General features: G+C 38.2%; 4 protein-coding genes and 1 pseudogene across 8 annotated transcripts; 4 read left to right on the top strand and 1 right to left on the bottom strand.

The window, feature by feature from the left end:
• The first annotated feature begins 2,434 nt into the window (after positions 1-2,434).
• Positions 2,435-3,876, top strand: LOC130747735 (F-box protein At3g07870-like; annotated as a pseudogene).
• Positions 3,877-7,054: 3,178 nt separating this feature from the next.
• On the top strand, positions 7,055-8,913 carry LOC130733172 (protein MAINTENANCE OF MERISTEMS-like). The gene is made up of 3 exons (XM_057585282.1): positions 7,055-7,531; positions 7,617-8,377; positions 8,466-8,913. The coding sequence occupies exons 2-3, from the start codon at positions 7,724-7,726 to the stop codon at positions 8,805-8,807; spliced, it is 996 nt and encodes a 331-aa protein (XP_057441265.1). The 5' UTR covers positions 7,055-7,531; positions 7,617-7,723; the 3' UTR covers positions 8,808-8,913.
• A 1,930-nt stretch (positions 8,914-10,843) lies between these two features.
• On the bottom strand, positions 10,844-11,580 carry LOC130747655 (uncharacterized). Its single transcript, XM_057600683.1, has 3 exons — positions 11,501-11,580; positions 11,021-11,428; positions 10,844-10,911 (listed from the first exon to the last, which is right to left on the bottom strand). The coding sequence occupies exons 1-3, from the start codon at positions 11,571-11,573 to the stop codon at positions 10,844-10,846; spliced, it is 549 nt and encodes a 182-aa protein (XP_057456666.1). The 5' UTR covers positions 11,574-11,580.
• Positions 11,581-13,775: 2,195 nt separating this feature from the next.
• On the top strand, positions 13,776-15,842 carry LOC130747569 (F-box protein At3g07870-like). Its single transcript, XM_057600573.1, has 3 exons — positions 13,776-13,786; positions 14,017-15,342; positions 15,737-15,842. Exons 1-3 carry the CDS (start codon positions 13,776-13,778, stop codon positions 15,840-15,842), a joined length of 1,443 nt encoding a protein of 480 aa, XP_057456556.1.
• Positions 15,843-19,103: 3,261 nt separating this feature from the next.
• Positions 19,104-23,262, top strand: LOC130733171 (F-box/kelch-repeat protein At3g06240-like). Of its 5 annotated transcripts, none has more exons than XR_009017399.1 (6): positions 19,104-19,246; positions 19,458-20,882; positions 21,386-21,546; positions 22,386-22,405; positions 22,759-22,872; positions 22,982-23,262. XR_009017399.1 is itself a non-coding variant. In XM_057585281.1 (3 exons), exons 2-3 carry the CDS (start codon positions 19,465-19,467, stop codon positions 21,489-21,491), a joined length of 1,524 nt encoding a protein of 507 aa, XP_057441264.1. In that variant the 5' UTR covers positions 19,104-19,246; positions 19,458-19,464; the 3' UTR covers positions 21,492-21,662. The 5 variants fall into 5 exon arrangements, 1 of the variants encoding a protein (XP_057441264.1); XR_009017401.1 differs by having other exon boundaries at positions 22,759-22,900; XR_009017398.1 differs by having other exon boundaries at positions 22,759-23,262.
• Positions 23,263-24,628: the final 1,366 nt, after the last annotated feature.

Here is a 24,628-nt window from a genome sequence, read left to right as displayed (position 1 = left end):
ATTTCCTTTCACTAATGTGATAAAAGGAAACATAATTTCAAAAACATATTTAAAATTTTGTGATTGTGCTATCGTTGCGTATCAATATAATAGTTGCACTTTCTTGTACTTCTGATATTTTTTTAATAGAAATAAAAATACAATCAAGTTTTAAATTAAATTTTGTCAGAGAACAAAAGAATGAAAATAAATGTTAAAGGACTAAATTTGTACTTACTCAAAAACTTGGTAAATTGAAATTCTGGTCATCTTCTTTTGAATTGTTGAGATAGGACAAGATGTTGAAGTTGGTCTCATGTCATCGATTTACTAAATGCCTCATTTACATCATTTTTGTACTGCTTAAGTTGTGGACATGTCATACTTTTGGAGCAATCTGTGTTTGCTAATTGCTACTGATCTTTCTATTTTGTCATTTTAGTGAAAATTTCTATAGATAGAATGAAAGGATGTTTGTTGTAATAATTACTCAAGGAGTAATAATTACATAGTGTTCAAAAATGACAAATGTGTTGATTTTGCATTGAATGGATTGGAATGAAGTCCCACATAGAAAGTGGAGCAACTTTCCAAAGCATTTATATATCATTAAATGCCAACCATTCAACAAAGAGACAAAGAGAGGATATAGTGTCACATGTGCATGGTTTGGTGGTCCCAAGCTTTTATGCCACATGTTCCATTCACACCACCCCTCGCCGGTGTCGCCACCGGCGTGGGCGTAGAGGCGCTAGTGGCGTCTTGTAGACGGCACGGCACTTTAGCACGACGACGACGACTCGGTTGCCGTAACGTCCGTTTGTTTTGGTCGTTTTGGAATTCGAATTTTGCACCTGTTCATGAAGGGTCGCAATTATTCACATATTTGTTGGTAACAGACATAATTTATGAAGGGTCGCAACCTTATAAATTGTTCTGTTTTTGCCTATAAATAGAGTGCATGTTCAGAATTCAGAACATACAATTATATCCTCTGTTTTCCAGAAAAATACTTCGCTGCTTATCGAGTTTTCATTAGTCTTGTGCAGACTCGAATCAAGGCTGATTATTCTGGGTATTCCTGCATCCAAACTCTAAGACGAAATTCAAAGAGTGCTTGAAATACTTTAAGGAAAGTGATTTCCATCACGATCAAGCATATTTTTCAACAATGTTCTCACAACAGGGAGAGGAATTTACTTCATTCCAACAAGTTAGACACTTACTTCAAATGAAGCAACTTAAGGTCTGTAGTCAAATGCGTTTACTTGGATTACAAGTTAATTAGCTAGCCTTATTAATTTCAGAATGAAACTAATTCAAATGACAAAATCTTCTCTTGCATGAGTTTTATATTTTGTCATATGCCTGCACGCATTTCTCATTGTGTATAATTCAGTTTCTGTAGTTGTTTATGTGCCTCTCCATGGTAGTCATAAGTCTTTTGATGAAACACATGTTCATCAGTACATGAGGCTTTGGATTGGCAGCTTTATGATTGCGTTCTTTATTGATTCTGCAATCTGTTTGGCATGTTCAGTCTTTGTAGTAGTTGAGTTTTGGAGCCATGAGGAATTGTATGAGCAGAGATTGTGGAATCTTGTACCTGAACTTTGTTTTTCTTTTAGGGTCTGTGGGTGTTATGTTTAATTTGCTGGCTGAAAATAGAATTGTGGGTGCAGAGTATGTTTGAGTGTCAAATATTTGAGAAGATTAAAGATGCTTTTTGCGGTGTGACTGAAAGAAAGATAACGGGTGGGAGTGGCTGCTTTCTTTTGTCTAAGCTTGTCGTCCTATTGCCATCAATTTATGCATGTGCGACCATAGTGGCGGTTTAAACCGCGTTAGTGGAAGTGTTAAACCGCGACTCATAGTGGCGGTTTTAAACCGCGACAGATAGTGGCGGTTTAAAACCGTGAACATTGTGGCGGTTTAAAACCGCGATAGATTGTGGCGGTTGAAAACCGCGACAGATTGTGGCGGTTTAAGACGTGTGTGATAGTGGCGGTGTTCAGCCGCGGGTAGTGGCGTTTTTTTAACGCGTGTTGTATTGGCGGTTTAAAACCGCGAAATATAGAGCGATTGTGGCGGTTTCAAACTGCGAGGGATTGTAGTGGTTTTAAACCGCCAGTAATTGTAGCGATGTTAAACCGCAAGTATTTGCTTGGCCTAAAACCAACGATCGCGATTACTTGAAGCCCCCTGTATAAATGATTTCATCAGACCATATTCTCTCCACTTCCTGATTCAGAGGAGAATCTTCGCAACCAGATTATTATGAATTCAAATTCGAATTCGCATGTTTCCAAAACCCTGCAGTGCACCTCTTCATGATGAAAGAATAGTGCCCACGATTGCATTTGCGAAGGTACTTTTTGCCATTCACATGATTGAATCCCTTGAATATGTTGTGTTATGCTTATTTTGCTTTTCCTGATTGCACTTCAGTGTGGCCATGAAAAGAAGAAATGGCTCAATTGGCTCTGCAATTGTGAGGGATACCAGAAGAATCAAAAGGGTAGCTGGGAAAGTTGATGATGAGCTAGAAAGTCAACAACTTGGGGCTTCTTTTGCTGATCAACCAGCTCACTTCATTGCAGACATTCTGATTAGACTTCCCATTAAGTCTATTCTCATTTGTAAATGTGTTTGCACAAGTTGGGAAGCTTTGATCTCTGACCCGAATTTTGCCAAATTGCACTTTCAGCATGCACCGGCTGGTTTGATGATTCGGACCAAGGCTCCGCATCTAGTGTCAAGAATCCTGCACCTTCTTGAGTTTGAGCCTGAAATGATTGAAAATAATGATGATGATGATGACCAATTCTGTTGCTGTGAGAGCTTCTCTATTCAACCTGAATGCAACTGTCATTTTAAGCTTGAGCAAAAGTTCAAGCCTCCTCTTCGTGGTGTCAGACTAGTTTAGGACAAAAGTGATGAGAACGAGAGAAGGGGAAGACAGAGACAATATATTTCTAGGATGGCAGAAGAGGATAAGTTTGCTGCGGTGAATTCTTGTAATGGCTTGCTTGGTTTGTCTGATTTGGGCGGTAACTATTTTGTTGTTTGCAACCCAATTACTGGTGAGTTCATAAGACTTCCAGACGGTACTAGAGTTGATAATACTCATAGCATCTGGCAGTGGCACCTAGAAAAAAAATATGCTGTGGTTTCGGTTTCCAACCCAAAACTAATGAATATAAGGTGGTAAGAATATTGAACAAATATTGGGGGTTGCAAGTGACTAATAAATTTATGGTTGTTCAAATGCACACACTAGGAACATCAACATGGAAAAATGTTGACATTGATCGTAGGGATTTTGGATTGCTTGGATATCCAAGGAATTTTAAATGTCTTGGATTTCCTACTTGTGTGAGGGGGGCACTTCATTGGATTTGGATTGGCTTAGATCACAGTGGAATATTGAGTTTTGACTTTGGAAGTGAGCGGTTCCAATCCTTCCCCTCCCCTCCCCATTTATATGATAAGAAGTTTGATACAAGGAATATCACCATGGGAGAATTAAGGGGCTCTCTTTATATATGTGATTCATCTTCTTCATCTTCTCCTGTCAAGATGTGGATTATGAAGAAATATGGTTTCGGAGAATCATGGACTAAGATTTTTAGCATTGTTACTATGGGCATAGATCGTTTGCCTTATGGTGGTTTATATTGGCCTGTAAAGCACTTTAAAAATGGAGCTGCTATATTGATGTATCATTCCAGCAATTGCTTTATCTACTATGAACCTGAAAAGTATGGATTCAATGTATTTAAGGTTCGTGGGACTCAAGATACATTTGAGGTTATTCCTCATATTCCCAACATCATCTCATTGAAGGATGCTGTGAAAGGAGACAATATTGAGGTTTTGAATGTCCACTCAAGGTAAGGATATAGGTTACTTCTAATACTTTATTTTTTGACTAATTGAATCTAATACTATTTTTTGACTAATTGAATCCAAGTTATGTACTATAACCCAAAAAATTTAAGGGGTAGCAGATCCTATCCTACATTCAAAAACCAGTTCACCAAATTTGGAGGTTGCTTTTACGGTGAGAATGGATAATATGGATGGTGCTTATAAGAACTATACCAAGTTGTTCTATTTTTCTTCTCACATGTGACTTCAAAACTTCTGATCAAGCTCACAAACTCACCTCAAAGAGAAATCTGCCTATGTGTGAGGACTAAATTGTAAATTGTAATGAGCTCTGATCACTATTTTTGTTGAACAAAGCAAATATGGAAATATGCAGCAAGAAGTTCTAATTCTCTTTATCATATGAACAAAGCAAATATGCTTGATAAGGAAACCTATTCCAATTCTTTAAGCAAGTTCACAATCAAAGCCGAAACAATGAAATCATAACTTGTTGTCATTTTAGTTTTTTTTTATACATCCGAAAAATAAATTGCACCAGCCAGGAATCGATTCTTGTACCCTCCTGTCCAATTCATATATCCCTCAGCTCCTACCACTTGAGCTATCTTACGGGGCGACATTTGAGTTTAATTATGAGTAAAAAAACAGTTTTAATATTTCCAAAAAATTCTTATGCAATTCACTAGATTTAATTTTGACAGCATAATTTGAAATTCAAAAGACAAAAAAATAACAATAACTGTAACGAGAAAAATTAAATTAATTCTACACCTTAATTCGTTTAGGACTCCGTCTGCTATTTTTATTCGTGTAGAACCAATAATGCAAAAACGTAATTCGTGTGAGACCAAATGTGCAATTAAGCCTTGTTTTATTTGGTTCTTATTACTTAATTGTTTTCTTCTCCGCTGTGCCTTCAAAACTGCTGATCAAGCTCACAAACTCACCTCAAAGACACAGAAATGCATGAGGACTAAATTGTAACAAGTGCCATATGAAAAATATGCAACAAGTACTTCTAATTCTCTTTGATCATTTGTTTGGTATCTAGGTACCAGTAGAATTTGAACCCTAATTTTAGAGAATAATAATTCATCAAGTACCATTTAGGTCAAGAACAAAGCAAATACTATGCTTGATAAGGAAATCCATCCAATTCTTTAAGCAAGTTCACAATTAAAGCCGAAACAAAGAAATTAATAATTTGTTGCCATTTTTAGTTTAATTATGGGTAAAAAAACAGTTATAATATTTCAAAAAAATTCTTATGCAATACACTAGCTTTTTGACAGCATAATTTGAAATTCAAAACAAAACAAAAAATACAGTAATAATTGAAATGAGAAACAGTGAAAAACAATATTAAATACAAACAATCTGATTAAGATCCTGTGAAAACTCTCTTTCATGGAGCCACACCATCAACACAACAAGTTCGTTCTTATGCCGCCAAAACTCTGACTCTCCAAGGTACTTTTTGAAATTCACAATCCCTCTTCTCATCATCTCCATAGTTAGCTTTGTAACTTTTCATACAAAAAAATTATGCTTTAAATTTTCAATTTTTAATTGAAATTTCTGAGAAATCATACAAACCCTTTAAATTCTAAATTTTTTTGTGGTGTTTGCTTGCTTCTCAGTTTCTATTTTGACATGAATCCCCTGTATTATTCTTATTTATACTTTTCCTAATTGCACTTCAGTGTGACCATGAAAAAAAGAAGAGGCTCAATTGGCTCAGCTAGGGCTTCAAGAAGAAGCAAGAGGATAGCTGAGAAAGGGGAGTTGGGTTTGGGGCCCCCCCTATGGGGCTCCCCGCCCCACTTAAAGTGGGGAAATTACTGGAACGCCCCCCTTTAATAGAATACGGAAGAAACATTTCCGTATTCAATACGGAAGTCTTATATCCGTATTATATTAGTATGTAAACCGGCAAGGGTTTATTCAAACCCATTTCAAACTTCATTCCGTATTTTGTCAAGCTCTTCTCCCCTCTTCAACCTTCGATCTCTGTCGCTCCCCTTGCTTGAACCGTGTACTTGAAAGGTTCCATCATCTCCATCAAAGCTCTTCACAACCCCATTCTCAGAATTGAAACCTAGAGGTAAGGATTTTTGGATTTTCCCCATTTAACTTGAAATTATGTTAATCATTGAACCCTAGGGTAGTCGATTGTTGCTTGTGTAGAGGTATTGTTGGCTGAAATGTCTTGAATGTGGTTTGGGTTTAAGGCCGATAGCTCATTGTGGTTAATGACGTTTCTGGGTAAATACGGATCACAGGTTTCCGTATTGAATATGGAAAATGGTATTCCGTATTCAGTATGGAACATGGTTTTCCGTATTGAATACGGAAAAAAGTTTTCCGTATTGAATACGGAAAAAAGTTTTCCGTATTCATCTCAGAACCAAACCCAACACTTATAATTGATTCTGGGTTCATAATCAATTATAGAAGGTTTCCAAAGCATTTGTGAGTAGTTTCTAGATGCCATAATTGATTATTAGGAAAATAAAAGTTGATCCAAGCATGCATAAACCACATGCGATCCGATTATCATCTATGTACTTATAAAATTCTAGGAATTTTCCATTTGCTTGCATCATGTTTCTGTCTATGGCTGAAATGGTATATATAGTGAATGTTTGCTCTGAATATATAGTGAGAATGAAGAACAGAAAGAGGTCTCATGCTTCTAGTGAGGATGTCGGGGCTACTGAGGATAGACACCGGCGGTTACATGCTTCTAGCCGGCGCGGCGATCATGCTGCAACCTCTCAGGCGTTGGAGGCTTCAGCTCCAGTTGTTTCTCCGCCGTCTCCCATGATTGAGGTTCCTCTGGTTGATTATCCGCCGTCTCCCACGGTTGAGATACCTACAGTTGATTCTCCGCCCTCTCCCATGGTTGAGTCATCAGGCGAGGAGTCCTCAGGCAAGGAGTCCTCAGGCGAGGAGTCTTCCGGCGAGGAGTCATCAGGCGAGGCCTCATCCGGCATGGGAGGATCTGACGAGGATAGTATTCCTCCGCCTACTGTTGATGCTGATGTCCTGCCGCTAGAGCAGGGGGAGCAGGGGGCACAGGGTGGCGAGGAGGACCTGATCCAGAGGTTGCCGCCGTTTCCGGGGGGGGCCTGTTGAGCTATCGCTCCTCACCCATTATGCTGATCACAAGGCTCCCTGGGCGTGGCATGCACTCCCACGCACAGACGAGCGGTATGTGGACCGTCGACAGTTGAAGGTGGCCACAGCTGGGGGGAAGGTTTGGAACCTTGCTTGTGATGGTGATTCAGACAGTCACAGGCGGGTTCGAGAGTTGATTGAGCAGACGGGTCTTCATCAGCTACCCTATTGCAGCTACCCGGTGACAGATGCAGGCCTTATTTTGGCCCTTGTGGAGCGATGGCATGAGGAGACTAGTAGCTTCCACATGCCGTTCGGGGAGATGACTATCACCTTGGACGACGTGTCGGCTCTTCTCCATCTCCCCATGGGGTCGAGGTTCTATACGCCTGGGAGGGGGGAGAGGGACGAGTGTGCAGCGCTCTGTGCTCAGTTGATGGGAGGATCTGTTGGTATTTATGAGGCTGAGTTTGATACGAATAGGTCCCAGACTATTGCTTTGGGGTCTTGCAGACCCGGTATGAGGCTGCGTTGGCGGGTATGTCTTAATTATTATTGTATTGTCTTTGTATCTATTATTATTGTATTGTTATAAACTATTAACTTAATTCACTTCATTGTAGAGCACCGATATGAGGACGCTGCACGGATTTGGCTGGTGAACCAGCTAGGCGCCACGCTCTTTGCTAGCAAGAGCGGAGGCTACCATACGACCGTCTACTGGATAGGGATGTTGGAGGATCTTGGTCGAGTGTGCGAGTACGCGTGGGGCGCGATTGCGCTCGCTACGCTATACGACCAGCTTAGTCGAGCGTCCAGGAGGGGGACGGCCCAGATGGGAGGTTTTAGCTCGCTCCTGCTAGGATGGGTCTACGAGTACCTTTCTGACCGCGTCATTATCCGTAGGGGGGATCCGGAGTACTCGCAGGACCAGCCTAGGGCACGGCGGTGGGCTATGTCCCGGGTCGGGCATGCAGGCCTTGATGAGAGGCGAGTCATGCTCGATGAGCTGACGGTGGATGACATTATATGGACCCCATTTGAGGACCATCGGGGTCATCGACCACGGGATCTGAGGGCCATGTATTCTGGCTACATCCGGTCGCCATTTGGCCGTGTTGTTCGACGGCATCTACCAGAGAGGGTTCTGCGTCAGTTTGGCTTCATACAGGATGTCCCTCGACACCCCTCTGAGATCCAGACGTCTGGGTCCCTTGCTGAGACCGCAGATGCTGCCTTTGCTGAGTTTGCGCCGCACCTCCGCCCTCAGGGGATCCCCGCTACATATCCGGGAGAGGCTGTGGAGGATTACATGAGGTGGTACAGCGCTGTGTCCCATCGGTTCATCATTCCTGATGATAGGAGGGAGGAGTTCAGTGCGGTGGTAAGTTTGAATTTTATTTTCCATTCAATTGTGATTTTTTGTTCATGATATTTTATTTGTATCTAATGTATCTACATTATTTTTGCAGACTGTTATGCGTCGGGCCGTGGACTTGTTGGAGCAGTCACTTGAGGTGCCAGATGCTCCTGCAGAGGGCACGCATTCCCGATCCCTCACTGAGAGGGCGCTGGATCTTATTAGATCCAATGCCTTCATTGGTACCCAGGGGGTAGCCTTTGCTGCTGTCCGAGGAGCTAGAGCTGCAGGAGGCAGAGGTCGTGGAGACAGAGCGCGTGGAGGCAGAGGCCGTGGAGGCAGAGCCCGTGGAGAGGGTGCTCCTGCAGAGGGTGCGCGTGGAGGCAGAGGCCGTGGAGGCAGAGCCCGTGGACCTAGAGGTCGTAGAGGGGCCGGTAGGGGTCGGGGCGAGTGATTGACTGTATATTTGTATATTTTTTTTGTATTTTTATATTATGACATGTGACTCTTTGTATTAGGACTCTCTTTATATTAATCATGCTTTCTATTTTCACTCATTATATGCCGACTCTTGTATTGAAAAAAACCCGTATAACTACACCGTAAATAATCAAAGGCAGGATAAGTAACATAAATAATTCATGGCAAACAGTTTAAAGGGTACACGAAATTATTCAGAAGCAACACGAAAACAAAATTAATCCTCAGTGATATCGATGAAGTCGTGGGGTCCGCTATCCTGTGGAAATACTTTGACTATGTTGGGCAACGTTATATTCAGATAACGAACAGATTTACTCGGTGCAAACACAGCAACCTGCAAGTAAATTGCAAATTTAAAAGATTAATGCGTACTTGTTCAAAGGAAGCAAGATTAATGTTTAAGGTAATAGACCTTTTGGAGAACAAGAACAGATCCAACAGTTATGACATTCCTAAATTCCCCGTCAGTGAAGGCCTTGCGATGGACGCTAGCGTCAACGGTGCCCGTAGGGTCCTAAATCAATGCAATCGTGAGAGAAAATGAGACAACAAATTGACGGTTAAAGAAGCTGGACAAAAGCGAGCAAATACCTTGAGGGTAACTTTGGCATCTCCGAAACCATTGGGAGTGCATGATTTAATAACAGCAACAACACTCTCTACTCTCTCAACATTCGTTGTGATTGTGCCCAGCGGAGTGGCAGATTCCACCAATTGCAGGGCTGTAAGCCAAGCATTTGAGTTGAAATCAGGATCGGTTTCGGTTGATCTGTCTTCGAGCGCACGCCTCACAAATTCTTGGGTCGGAATGAGTAGTGTGTTAGGGTTGGATCTACGCCCATACATGGCAGCCTGGACGGCGCCAGCTGGCCCAGGAATGAGAGGACGAGAGCTGCTAGAAGTGCTGCCTTGATGTTTGCAACGGCGGACTAATGCATCCCAGTCTTGTTCCATTGTATTTTTTTTTATCTTCGAAAGCAAGACATGAAGAAAAGGATGAAGAAGAATAAAGAACCCAGAGAGATTTATAGCAGAATGGTCAAAAGATTTATGGTGTTTGGTGGATAATACAAGTGTGGTTGGGGTTGGTTGGTGGTAGATAGTAATGTCAGGTTTCAAGTTCGTCATTTAGTGGATGAAAATGACAAGACTCTGATGATGGGGTGGTTGGAAATGACAGGACTCTGATGATGAGGTGGTTGGAAATGACAGGACTCTGATGATGGGGTGGATGAAAATGACAGGACTCTGATGACAGAGTGGTTGTCTATGTTAATTATCCCTGATGCTGATTCAAAATAATAAGGCCCATCAATATAACAATGACCATCAAATTAATATTATTAAAAGCAACAAATGAACATCATAAAGGCAAGGCCCATCAGATTAATATTATAGAGCGTTTACAAATGAATATCACACAAAAGTGTGGTGTCAATCTGAGGTGATGTCTACATAGCTTTGGTGACTAAGAGGAACACCAAAAGTAACAAGCCAAGCTTCGAATTCTGATGTGAATCTGCCTAAACGTGTACCATATGGGGCGCACCAGCTTACTGATGTAGGATCAACATACCGTTCCCACTGGAGAGCAATTGGCGGCATAGAATGTCCAGGAGTTAGATGGAGCTACATTATAGAGAATAACAATAAAATTAGATAACTTGCAAATACAATAAATCAATTCACCAATTGGATATTAGTGTACTCAATCAAAAAATACCTGTACAAAGTGATTTATCACATGACCAATAGCTATAACATGATGTACATCCGGTGGGCCTTCTCCTCTTAGTGGAAGGTATGACCAACAACCCGTAGAGGAGATGGATATGAAAACCACTTGGAACCTGGTTGCTACAAGGTATCCCATCTCTGGCAGTTGCATCCATTTATCATCGGTAGCCGGATCACCAGAAGGAAGAGTGAGTCGGGAATGTAAGGCATTAACCACATGTCTGGACCACATTTCATCATACAACCCTCTGTGTCGTTCAAGTTCTTCTATCAACGCTGCCCTAACCCATGACCAACTTTCCTCACCTGATGGTAGTCCGAGTAATGCAGCAACGGCTCTATAGCCACAATTACCATCATCCTCAACATTCTGAACTGTTTGTATATATGGGTGGAAAAAGGCTGGAAAATGACCCATGAAATAGCTTGTATCAGACTTCTTCACACGCTTTTTCTTCTTTGGTGGTTGTGAAACCTTCTTTGCCTCTCTGATCTCCCTATCAACATGTTCGAAACCTGAAAGATCACGAGTCAAGGATCCTATTGCTTTATTCTTGGGTGGTATTTTCTCATTCGCCTTAAGAGTGCGCTTGGACCTTATCTTAACCGCAGGAGTACAAAGTGAACTGCTTTCAGGACAATAGATCGCTTGAAGCTTCCTCCTTACCATACTCTGCCCTCCAGTATCCAAAGAACTGAAATAATGTGTCAATGCCTCAACTTCTGGTTGCATATCTCCATGGTTCATGCCGCAAATATGGTTGCTGGTAGTATCTGCAACAGGTTCAGGTACATGCTCCCAACTCAGTCTCTTCCAGAATGGATGAATTGACTCATATGGAATTCTTTCATAACCTGCAAGTTCACAAAAGTGTCACTTTCAATAACAAATAGAATTAATTGACAAGAGAGTGGTTGACCGGTGACCTGCAAGTTCACAACCGCAAGGTAGTCCATGAGTCTCTCTCAACAAGCAATCGCATCCGCCGTAGGACTTCATTCTTATATGTTCAACGTCGATGAGCTGCAGGCATTTGTTTGATACAAATCCTCTAATATTTGTGTAAAATGGGAACATGAAAATGTGATCAATTCTGTGAATACTGCGCTCAAACGATGCTAATATTTCAGTATGTCGATTACATGTCAAACTATGCGACGCATCCCATGAAGTGGCCAGGTCACCCTTGCAATCCCGTAACATCTTCTTCAAACTGGCATGTGCACCCTCAGCCCTGCAAACAACAAATAGATATCTTATTAACAACAATCTATCAAATGAACAAACAACGCATAAATTAAGCTCATGTAATTTTTTTACCTGTTACTTGTTGTTGTTCCAAAGTGCATCACATGATTTGTCCATGCCTTGGCGAATTTCTCCTTGTGAACCAACCATGTAGTAGAACAATAGGAGGTAAAGTTGCTGTATTTTGCCTTGCACATATTAAACAATTGCATCCATTTCACTTCAAATTCTTCAACTGTTGCAGCATCCACCACCTCTGCCCACTTCATCATAACCAACTCAGCAAAATCATCTGTGCCAACATAGAGTTTGCACTTTGCCAAAACACACTTGTTGATGTGCCACAAGCATAATAAATGTGTAGTGTTAGGAAGGCTTTGCTTAGCAGCACTCAATAAGGCAAGATCCCTGTCAGTAACAATCACCTTAGGCAACATGGCTTGATCAGCTAATAGAGACTTCATACACTCCAGTGCCCAAACGTAGTCATCTGTGCCCTCATTAACAATGTAGCAAAAGGCTATGGAGTATGTCTTATCTGTGGAAGTCAGTCCAACAATCTCAAGCAAGGGAATTGCATATTTGTTTGTCTTGTATGTGCAATCCATAATCACTACATACGGAAATGTGTTGAACAGTTTGATAGCATTTGGATGAGCCCAAAATACATCTCTAATGACTTCCGATCCAGGCTCATGTCTTTCAAAGTGGACATACTTGTCACCGTCCAACTTTTTCAACAAGTGTTGCATTTCTGTCAATCCCCCGCGGAGGGATTTTCTTAACCTCTTGCAAACACCATAAATCTGAGATATGGTAGTCAAGTTTGAAGGATTGTTTTCCTTCAAAGTCAACAACATCTTTCTCGGTGGAACCCAACTCCTTGTCATTTTTTCCACTTGCTCCTTCTCTCCGGGTTTTAGACGACCAACAAAATTGTGCCCAAGTAGTGACCTAGCTGGTTCATGGTTGTGTATACCTTCCATCACCTTTAGCCGCCAATCTCTATCTATGCCATTTTTCCTAGGTCGTCCTTTTAGTCTAAAAGGACAACCTGTCTTTTGTGATCTCGTCCCTTCAACAAGGTCAGGGTCTCTATAAGGAACATATTTACCATGCTTCTCGCACCCCAACATGACATAAGCTTTTCTGCTTCCATTCCCACCATAATCTGACTTTGTGATCAACGTAACATATCCATTTTCAATCGCAATTCCATGAACCCAATTGATAAGATCATCACGGGTAGGGAAAATCTGTTATAATAATAAGAATTGATTACAAGGGTGATCAAGACATAATAAGAATTGATATATTACACTCTCAAAACAATGCAAAAATATGTTCAAAGAATACCTGATTAGTTGCAAATAAATGCGAGACATCTATACTTATACACGGGGGCACAAATGCTGGTGGTGGCACCTCTGTAGTGGCCTCTTCAGGTTGACCATTGTGAAATCCAGCTTCAATCAATTGTGACTCACCAAAGAAAAATGAATCTGTCATCCCTGGAAGAGAATACGGAAAGTTACATTCCATACTCAATACGGAAAGCTACTTTCCATACTGAATACGGATTGTTACTTTCCATACTGAATACGGAAATTACCTTTCCATATTCAATACGGAAGATAACAATCCGTATTATATCACGACTCAGAATTCAAAAAACCATCCTTCTAACTACTTAAACTACTTAATCTAACTACTTAAACTACTTAATCTAACTACTTCCACTACTTAATCCTACAAAATAACAACAAATAAACACATAGACTTACCTCTACTACAACACTTGTTGATAGTGGTGGAGAGCTTGGGAAATGAAGGAGTGGATGGTGGTGGAGAGCTTGGAAATGAAAGTGAGGTAGGAGAGGGTGAGAGAGAGGGTGGTCTGGAGGCATTGAGGAGGTTCAGGGGGGCTGGTGAGGGGTTGGTGACGGAGGAGTAATGGTGAAGGGGTTGGTAAGGGAGGAGTAATGGTGGAAAAATGGGGAATCCTGTCAGAGTTAAATACGGAAAATACCTTTCCGTAGTCATCAAAATATAATACGGAAAGGTACTTTCCGTATTAAGTTAAATTGAATACGGAAAGTACCTTTCCGTAGGGCACTTTTGGGTTTAAAAAAAAAGGGTGGGGCGCGCAGCCCCATAGGGGAGGCCCCAAACCCAACTCCCCTGAGAAAGTTAGGGTTTCTTTTGGTGATCTTCCATCACACATCATTGGCCACATTCTGCTAAGACTTCCCATTAAGTCTATTTTCATATGTAAATGTGTTTGTAGAAGCTGGAAAACTCTGATCTCAGACCCACATTTTGCCAAATTGCACTTACAGCGTGCACCGGCTGGTTTATTGATTCGGGCCAGGGATCCGGATCCGAATCGGGTGTCAAGAATCCTACACCTTATGGAGTATGAGCCTGAAAATTTTGAAAATGATGATGATGACCAATTCTGTTGCTGCGACGACTTTTTTATCAACCCCGAATGCAACTCTCACTTGAAGCTTGAGAATAATTTCAAGCTTCCTCGTTGTGGTGCCAACCTAGTTTTGGACAAAAGAGATGAGACTATGAAAAGGGGTAGACAAAGGCATTATATTTCTAGCAAGCCAGAAGATGATAAGTTTGTTGTGCTGAATTCTTGTAATGGCTTGCTTTGTTTGTCTGATGTGCATCGGGACTATGTTGTTGTTTGCAACCCAATTACAGGTGAGTTCATAAGACTTCCAGAAGCTACTAGAGTTTGTAAGATTGATAACGGGCGGCGAGAAATATACTGTGGTTTTGGTCTCCAACCCAAAACTAACGAATATAAGGTGGTAAGAATATCGAAGAGATATTGGGGCAGCTATCCGGAGATTAAGAGATCTATGGCTGTCGAAGTGCACACACTAGGGGCATCATCATGGAAGAATGTTGACGTTGATCCTAGTGTTTTTGAATGGTTTGCATATCATTGGTGCACTGCTACATGTCTTGGATTTCCTACTTACGTGAGTGGGGTGCTTCATTGGATTGGTTTTTATGATCACCATGCAATATTCTGTTTTGACTTTGAAAGCGAGAGATTTCAATCCTTCCCTTCTCCTCCTCATTTATTTAAAAAGTATGATCCAACGCATATCACCATGGGAGAATTAAAAGGCTCTCTTTACATATGTGATTCATCTTCTTCTTCTTCTGTGGATATTCCTGTCAAAATGTGGATTATGAAGAAATATGGTTTTGGAGAATCATGGACTAAGGTTTTTAGCATTGATACTATGAGCAGAGATCGTTGGCCTTATGGTGGTTTATATTGGCCTGTAAAACACTTTAAGAACGGTGCTGCTATATTGATGTATCATTCCAGCAATTGCTTTATCTACTATGAACCTGAAAAGTATGGATTCAAAATTTTTAAAGTTCGTGGGACTAAATCAACATTTGAGGTTATTCCTCATATTCCTAATCTCACCTCATTGAAGGATGCTGTGAAAGGAGACGATATCGAGGTGCTGAATGTCCACTCAAGGTAAGGGTGTAGGTTCTATTACTTTATTCACTAATTGATTTTAATATTGCCTTAGAGATTATAACTACTTTGATATTGTAAAACAAGTATTAAGGGCAACATATGTGAGTTTCCTACGTTGCTACCACGTTTATTTTAACTTTCTTTTTGTGATATTTTTTTGGGGATCAGAGGTTGTGGAGAGAAATATGTTGCTTGCTCAATCAATTGCTTATACAGCTAAATTATATGTGGAACTTTTAATACATGTTATGGTTTTAGCTTTCTTTTTATAATCTACAGTATTTGTATATATTTAAAAGCAGATGCTGGAGAGCCTTCTGATTTGATGCTACCTCTATCTTTAGCCACTTTACTATTGCACTATCACTAATATAGGTATCATTTTATGTAGTTCTGCAGAGTTTAAATTGGTTGAAGAAAATGCAGTTCTTTTCTTGGCTAAAGTGAATGTTGAAGTGGCAAATGTGTACTCCATATCATCTGATGATGAAGAATAGGGTGAAGAGCATATCTCCTAACAAGTAATTGCCATATAACAAGGTTATGCTACCTCAAGTTTGGGTTTGACTAGTTGTAGTTTTTGGAATATATTTATCCTCTTAGACTATAAAAGATATTTCATTAATCTAATGATTATTGCTCAGTCTTTTCCTTGTTTCTGAGATGTGTTTTACATTACTGTCTGCCGTATCTCTATATTTTCCAAGTAATAATTATGTTACATAACCTTTAAGGTATAAGGGTAGAAAATCCTACTTTCAAAAATCAGTTCACTGAATTTACAAGTAGCTTATATGATGGTTACCATGGATAATATGGATGATACTCATAACTCATAAGCACTATACCAAGTTGTTTTACTTGCTTCTTATTGCTCAATTATTTTCTTCTCATTGCTTTTTATCATACACGGATAGAAGTGAAATTTATATTGCACAAATTGATTTCATATCACCCCTGACTTTAAAACCCATAATCAATCTGAAGTGAACACCTTAGCTTGATCACAATCCCACCTAAAAGCCACAGAATCTGCCCATACTTGCGGGCTAAATTGCAATGAGCTCTTATCACTATTCTGTATGTGTAACTTGGTGAATAAGTCAATATGGAAAATGTAAAGCTAGAAGTATTCACATCCTGCAAAATTCAGAGGACACATCCTGCATTTAATGCATGTGAGTATCCTTTTTGATGATGAAGGGACTCCAAAGGGATCAAACAACTGCCATAACTAAGAAATTCAACCATAGTTCTGATGTTAGCTAGTTTTTCATAATTTCAGTGTCTTTTGGATCCTTGTGACTGATATGGTCATGTGAAGAAAAATTGCAATGAGCTCTTATCACTATTCTGTATGTGTAACTTGGTGAATAAGTCAATGTGGAAAATGTAAAACAAGAAGTATTCACTAGCCCGGTTTGATTTGTTTTCGGATGCCAACAAGCACTCTTTACAAGTCAATATATGTTGATTAGTAGAAGTATTTGATGAAGCGAGTATTAATTACAATGTGAATGTCAATGGCCATGGATACAGTGTGAAGTGGGGTTAGAGGACATAATGGATTCTGTGAGTTGTGATATCTATAAGATAGATGGCTATAGTTTTTTTTTGAAAGCAAAAGCAATAATATTAAATATAAAAGAGGGGAAGCAACCCACCCTCTTCAAAAACAGCAGGGGGGAAAGAGCTACAGCTCTAACAAAAAATCACAAACACCCTATACAACACCTACCAAAAGCACTCCCTCCAAACCCAAAAGAATATCTCCTCAGGGGTGAAACAAGTAGAAAAGAAAAGGGAAGAAGTAATAATTCAGAAACATGAAGTCTCATATCTAATTAGCACTAATTCTCTTGATCATTTAAACTAATATGCTTGTTAAGGAAACCTGTCAATTCTTTGAGCAAGTTCACAAATCACAATCAAAAGCCCAAAGCCATATTCTAAATGATTTCTGAAGTGCCATTTAAAAAGCACACAGTGCATAGAGACATGATTTTTCTCTAAGGATAAATTCAGAGGACACATCCTGCATTTAATGCATGTGAGTATCCTTTTTGAAGATGAAGGGACTCCAAAGGGATCAAACAACTGCCATAACTAAGAAATTCAACCATAGTTCTGATGTTAGTTTTTCATAATTTTTCAATGTCTTTTGGATCCTTGTGACTGATATGGTCATGTAAAGAAAAATCTCAGTTATGGAAATGGAACTGATATATCACAGTCATGAACCTGCGATTCTTTTTATGCTTTTCTCCAAGAGTTTTCATAGACTTTTATGGGTATGTTCGTTTTGGAAAAAATGTGTATATTAGATGCAACACAGGCTATGTTAAATTATGATTTTCTGTTAGTTTTATAAAACTCTATTAATAAACAATTTGATACCACTAACATTCTTCAAAAACAACATTATTGTTTCATCACATAGAGTTGCATTGCACCAGTGAGATTATTTTAAATTTTAATCTTTTAAGAGAGTGATTAGGACTGACTAAGAAATATCCACATGAAAATTGTTACTTGAGAAAATAAGGGGCACATCAGCATTATGTCATTAGAAGGATATTTTTAAAACAATTTATTATAGATGAAAAGCTATAAAAAAATTACAAGGACCATTTTAGATTAGAGTGTAAGGACCAAAAATATATTTAGCCTATAAAGAATTATATTAAATAAGTGAACTACAAAAAGGGCTATTTGTGGTGCGCGTGTAATTAAAAAGTAAGAGATAAAGTGAAAAGTTATTTGTCTTCCTCTTGTAAAAAAATAGTGAAAAGTTATTATGTATAGGTGCTAAATGAATAAGAAAAAAATGATTCAGTTTGGAATGTGTGAAAAATGTACCAACTATAACATATTTGAGTTGTATAAATCATTCTAAATATATGGTGTGTGTCAATATATTACCGAGTCACATAAGAGTGATAAGACTATGATAATACCTCATATATTTATTTAGGGTGATTTGGAGTTTTAATTAAAAAGTAATGATTTTTTGGTTGTCTAAAAAAGAGATTACATTTTAGGGATTTTAAGAAAAGTATAATAGTATAATCTATTTTTTTTACAAGAGGAAAAATAGTATAATCTAAATTGTATTTGGTTACGCGAATAAAAAAAATTATTTCCTCTCTCATTTATTATAAACTAATCAAAATAATTTCTTCAATATAATCTGATTTTAACTTTTTTAAAAAAATAAACAAATAAGAGGGGAGATGAGCGTAAGTTTTGAAATAAAATAGGAGGAAAGTGTGATTTAAGTTTATAAGCAACATATTGACCAAAAAAAAAAAAAAAAAGTTTATAAGCAACATTGTTTAAATGCTCTAACTGGATTAAGCAACACTCATTTGAGATATTATGGTCAAGTTTATGTTTGAGAGCTTAGTAGTATTACAAAAGAAACCACTGAGAATTCTAAAGGATCTTCCCATTTGTATATATGGAGAAAAAAATAGGTCTTTGAAGGGGGCTTAAATTTGTCACCCCACCTAATAGATCCGACACCCAGTCTTTTTTATAAAATGTCAGATCTACCCTCCGAAACTTGAAAGTGAAAGTGAAGGGAGTAAACCTCGTATTCTGTTAATATACTGATAGACTCCGAAAGTTTAACTTTCAGAGCCCTCAAAAAATTGTTTTTCTGGAGTAAAACACAAAGGGGTATTTTGTTAATATACTGATACGCAGAGCCCTCTGGAACTTATTTTTTCGGAGTAAAACACGGAATGCATTTAAGAATTTTCTTAATTTAAAGTGGGTGACAATTTTAATTGATGAGCATGTATATACTCAAGCTCACAATGCAACCATTCACCACCAACACAACACATTCGACTTTCCTCTGACAAAGCTTTCACCTTCCGGCGTCGAACTCTTCAAGGTACATACTTTTGCAATTCATAGTCCCTTATCTTATAATTAGAGTAGAAATTTTCCATTGAAGAATGCATCAAACTAACCCTTTAAGCTCTCAAATTTTATGGTAGAAAAAGAAACCCTTTTTGTGGTTTTTGCTTGCTCCCAAGTCTCTATTTTTATGTTTCATTTTGCATGTCATATTCTTATTTTTGCTTTTCCTGATTGCACTTCAGTGTGGCCATGAAAAGAAGAAGAAAGGGCTCAATTGGCTCTTCTAGGGCTACCACAAGAAGGGGCAAAAGGGTAGCAGTAGCAGAGAAAGTTGATGATGATGAGCCAGAAAGTCAACAACTTGGGGTTTCTTTTGCTGATCTTCCAACCCACGTCATTGGTCATATTCTGCTAAGACTTCCCATTAAGTCTATTGGCATTTGTAAATGTGTTTGCACAAGTTGGAAAGCTCTAATCTCAGACCCACATTTTACAAAATTGCACCTTCAGCAAGCCCCAGCTGGTTTTACGATTCGGGCCAACGATCGGTCTCGAGTTTCGAGAATCCTGCACCTTTTAGAGTATGAGCCTGAAGATTTTGAAAATGTTGAGGATGGCCAATTTTGCCGTTGTTACTCCTTGATCAAACCTGAATGCAACAGCCACTTGAAGCTTGAGCAAAAACTCAAGCTTCCTCTTCGCAGTGGTGCCAAATTAGATTTGGATGAGGCCGAGAAAAGGGGTAGAAAAGGGCATTATATTCCTAGCAAGCCAGAAGACGATAGGTTTTTTGTGGTGAATTCTAGTAATGGCTTGCTTTGCTTGTCTGATCATTTAGGAGAAAATTTCGTTGTTTCCAATCCAGTCACAGGTGAGTTCATAAGACTTCCAGAAGCTACTAGAATTGATGCAACTGATTATATCCAGCACCGAAGATCATATGTGGGTTTTGGTTTCGAACCCAAAACTGATGAATATAAGGTGGTAAGAATATTCCATTTAGGTTGGGGGGCGAAGGAGGTTAAGTCTATTGAAATTTACACATTAGGAACATCTACATGGAGGAATGTTGGAGGAGTCAATGCTGCAGATTTCGTTTGGCTTGAATTTCCTACTTCTGTGAGTGGGGTACTTCATTGGATTGGTTATTATCAAACAAAATTGTCAATATTGTGTTTCGACTTTGAAAGCGAGAGTTTCCAGTCCTTCCCTTCTCCTCCTCATTTATTTAAATATTCTGATAAAAAGAATATCACTATGGGAGAATTGAAAGGATCTCTTTACATATGTGATTCATCCTCAAAGGATAATTATGTTAGAATGTGGATTATGAAGAAATATGGTTTCGGAGATTCATGGACTAATGTTTTCAGCATCGATACTATGAGCATAGATGGATGGCCTTATGGTGGTCTGTATTGGCCAGTAAAACACTTAGAGAATGGTGCTGCTGTATTGATGTATCATTCCAGTAACTGCTTTATCTACTATGAACCTGAAAATAGTGGATTGAAAGTTTTTAAGGTTCGTGGGACTTATTCAGCATTTGAGGCTATTCATCATATTCATTATTCAGCATTTGGGCCTATTCATCATATTCCCAGTCTTATCTCATTGAAGGATGCTGTGAAAGGAGACAATATTGAGGTGATGAATGTCCACTCACGGTAAGGATGTTGGTTCTATTACTTGGTTCTCTAATTGAATCTAATGCTACCTTAAAAATTATAACTACTATGATATTACATTATATGATAGATATTAGATATTCATGGGAACATATGTGAGTTTCCCATGTTGCTGCTTTTGTTTTAACTCCTTATCTAGCGTTCTGTGTCAGAGGTTGAGAAGAGAAACATGTTTCTGTGTCAATCAAATACTTTTACTACTAAACTATATGTGAACTTTTTATACATCTTATGATTTCAGTTTTTCTTTATTATCCTGGCTTGGCTCTTGCAGTTTTTGAAAAAAGTTCCTTGCCGTACAAACTTGCATTGCCAATTATTTGTGAAGTTGCTGTAATTTTGAGCTCTTATAAATTCTTTTGTTGTAAAGCAGTATACATATTATGTGAAAGGGTAAAAGCAGATGTTGGAGACTATTTTGACCTTCTGCTACCTCCAGTTGCTAAAGCACTATTAACTAATATTGGTATTATTCTATATAGGTGTGGGAAGTTTAAATTGCGTGAAGAAAATGAAGTTCTTTTCTTGGCTAATGTGAATGCTGTAGTGGTAAATTCTAACTTTATATCGTTGGATGATGAAGAATAGGTTGAAGAGTACAGCTCCTAACAAGTAATTGGCGAGTAAAAGGTCATGCTACATCGTAAGTTTTGTTTTCGACTGGTTGTAATTTTTGGAAAATATATCATCTTAGACTACATAAGATATTTCATTACTCTAAGGTTTCACAGGAATGATCATTGCTCATCCTTTTCATTCTGTTTTCTATGTCCTTTACATGATTTACTATGTCTGCCATATCTCCATTCATTCCCTTTCGCATCCTTTCCTTGAAAAGGGGTTCTAAGTTGTATGTAATGTAATGAATCTTCTCTTGAGTGTGGAATTTGATAAAAATTTAAGCAGAAATTTACAACCTCTAGTATCTGTTTTTACATTAATCATTCACAATTTGGAGCATCCTGTTGGGCCAAACACATCCATCTAAGAAGAAAATGATTGAATTGAACCCTTGACCAGTATAAAGAAACAGGTCATATGTTGCAGACTTGCAGTCATGGTACTAGGAAAAGAAACAGGACATTTGTCGAAGGCAATAACCTGTATGTTCCAAGTAATAGTTATGCTGCCTACATTCTAAAATCAGTTCACTGAATTTGCAAGTAGCTTGTATGGTGACCATGGAAAATATGGATGATACTCATATTCTACCTTGGGAAAATTTGAGGTCCAAGGCTCCATGATTTATAGATATCTCCCCTACCTTGGGAAAATTCAAGTAATGAAGTTAAGATATTTCAATATAGAAATTTTTCGCTATGGGTTGCTTAAACACCATAGTTGTGGAATAGGGCTTTTGTTTCAATGTAACAAGTGGGTTGTAATAGTGCATCTACTGTAGGAAGACATGCCCAAGTAGATTGTATTTATGCAGAAAGGAATGGAGAAAGCTTTAAGGCCTAACTTTGGGTTTTATTGCAGGTTTTAAGCTAAAACCTAAGGAACTCGGATCCTCTCCAGCAGTTACTCTCTCCAGCCTTCCTCCTGCAATATCCTGACCATTTATCTTGTATTTAAGGGCTGTGATTGGTTGTAATAAAAAAGCTAATTCTTGAGTTAAAAAAGAAAACATGTGATTACCACTGCTGCACCGCTGGAGAAGCAGGAGATGATCTGGATTCTACTTCAACTTAGGTTTGAATCAAGATCATCTCCTGCTTCTCTCCAGCGGTGCAGCAGTGGTAATCACATGTTTTCTTTTTTAACTCAAGAATTAGCTTTTTATTACAACCAATCACAGCCCTTAAATACAAGATAAATGGTCAGGATATTGCAGGAGGAAGGCTGGAGAGAGTAACTGCTGGAGAGGAGTTCAGTTGGAGTATCTTGAGCATCATTCTTCGACCAAGTGCTCATCTTTGATTAAAGTCTTCGACCCTTATTATGATTCGATTCAACTTTGACTGAAGTATGATGGTTATGGTTGAGATTTGCAAGTAATTTAGTTAAACTGAATTTAGTTATTTTTCATTGAAAATGGATCAAAGATTCAAGTTTCAAATTCACTTTTGGAGCAGGAATGGAAAAGAACTGTCCAGCCACATCGAAGAAAAAACCATGTCAATGGACGCGTTGAAGATTTTTAGCATATTATTAACTAGCCGTTAGGAAGGTAGTTAGAACTTAGCCTATAAATAAAACTTGTGTACTTGAAATTGGAATTCACAATTTTCTGCTCAAAATTTCTATGGAAAAGTTTATACATCTGCTCAAGTGACTGTTAGCAATGAGGAGAACTTCAAGTATGATTTCATGTGAAACTCTATTTTAATGTAATTGATGTTTTTTAGGCAATTCCTTTCAATGTTTCTTTCTTTTTCCTTCTTTTGTTCATTTGTCTTCAATTCTGTTTGATTTTTTCTTCTTCGATTCAAACCTTTTAGATTCTTCGCCTTATTCTTTCACAATTGGATTGTCACTTACGTTTTCACTAAAGAATCTTATACGTCTGCATAAGTGAAGTGACAAACAAGCAACGAGGAGAACTAAGAGTATGACTTCTTGTGAAACTCGTTATATTTTAATACAATTGATGTTCTTTATGCAATTCCTTTTAATGTTTTTGCCTTTTTTCTTCTTTTTATTTATCTTCAGTTCTCTTTAATTTTTTCTTTCTTCGGTTCAAACCTTTTAGAAAGTTTTCTTTATCTAATTCTTTAAAATTTGGATTGACACTTACGTTTTCACTAAAAAACCTTATAAGACTCGAATTCAATCTCTAGATTACTCTTGAACCACCATTTGTTAACCAAAATTTTGAGAAAACAATGAGTTATCTCCCGGTAATGTTAATGTGTACTGCCTGATTTTTAAAAAATTAGTACATTTATAAGCTTATTTCAGAAACTTAAGCTTCAGACTCATAGTATAGTTTTTTCAAAAGATGTATTGAGAATAAAAGTCTGGCAGCAAATATGGTTTTTAACATACTGAGTTTTAAATTCTAGTACGACATATGCATATAAAGGTGTACTATGTTTTTAAATAACAAAGTAAAAAACATTTTATAGGAAATTACTTCTTTTAAAAAGGGGAGTGAGATTGGGTTGGTGATAATATCAACTCCCAAGAAATAATTTGGAAACAATAAAAGGAGCAGATATTTTGAAACTTATAAACATTAATTACAAAGAAGAAATAATTAATTATTCATAAATATATATCATCAAAAAAAAAATTCATAAATTTTTTGTACATCAGAAAGAAAATTATTCATAGTACAGGTTTTAAGAATTTATTCATACTTTAAAAATATTTCCCTTGATATTCAAAATTCAAATTATTTTCTTTTTGGTAATAAGAAGATATTTTTTTAGTTTGTTGAATTGTTTTCGCAATTTTTAACTGGGTAAGACTACCATGAGCGATAAAATATTTAACGTAACTACATCCACATGAGCTTCTGTTTAAGCTAAAGCAACATTATGTTAGTTGAGTTGGAAAATTAAGGAAGGAAGTTGCGTCGTGGACGAATTACTGTCTGAAAGTAAAAATTGCGACAGACCTCCGATACAATCTAGTGCCGGGTTTGTTCCCCAAGGTTAACACAGCCTTACGCAAAGTATCGTGCACTCAGAACCTAAACGTGTTGAAATCAATGCTCAAAATAGAATAGAAAAGATGATTCTTATTTTGCTCTATTTCTTTTCTCTTCGTCCCCATGA

The sequence above is a fragment of the Lotus japonicus genome, chromosome 1, assembly GCF_012489685.1.
Source record: "Lotus japonicus ecotype B-129 chromosome 1, LjGifu_v1.2".
NCBI classification, from domain to species: domain Eukaryota; kingdom Viridiplantae; phylum Streptophyta; class Magnoliopsida; order Fabales; family Fabaceae; genus Lotus; species Lotus japonicus.
This window is presented reverse-complemented; position numbering and strand designations above follow the sequence as displayed.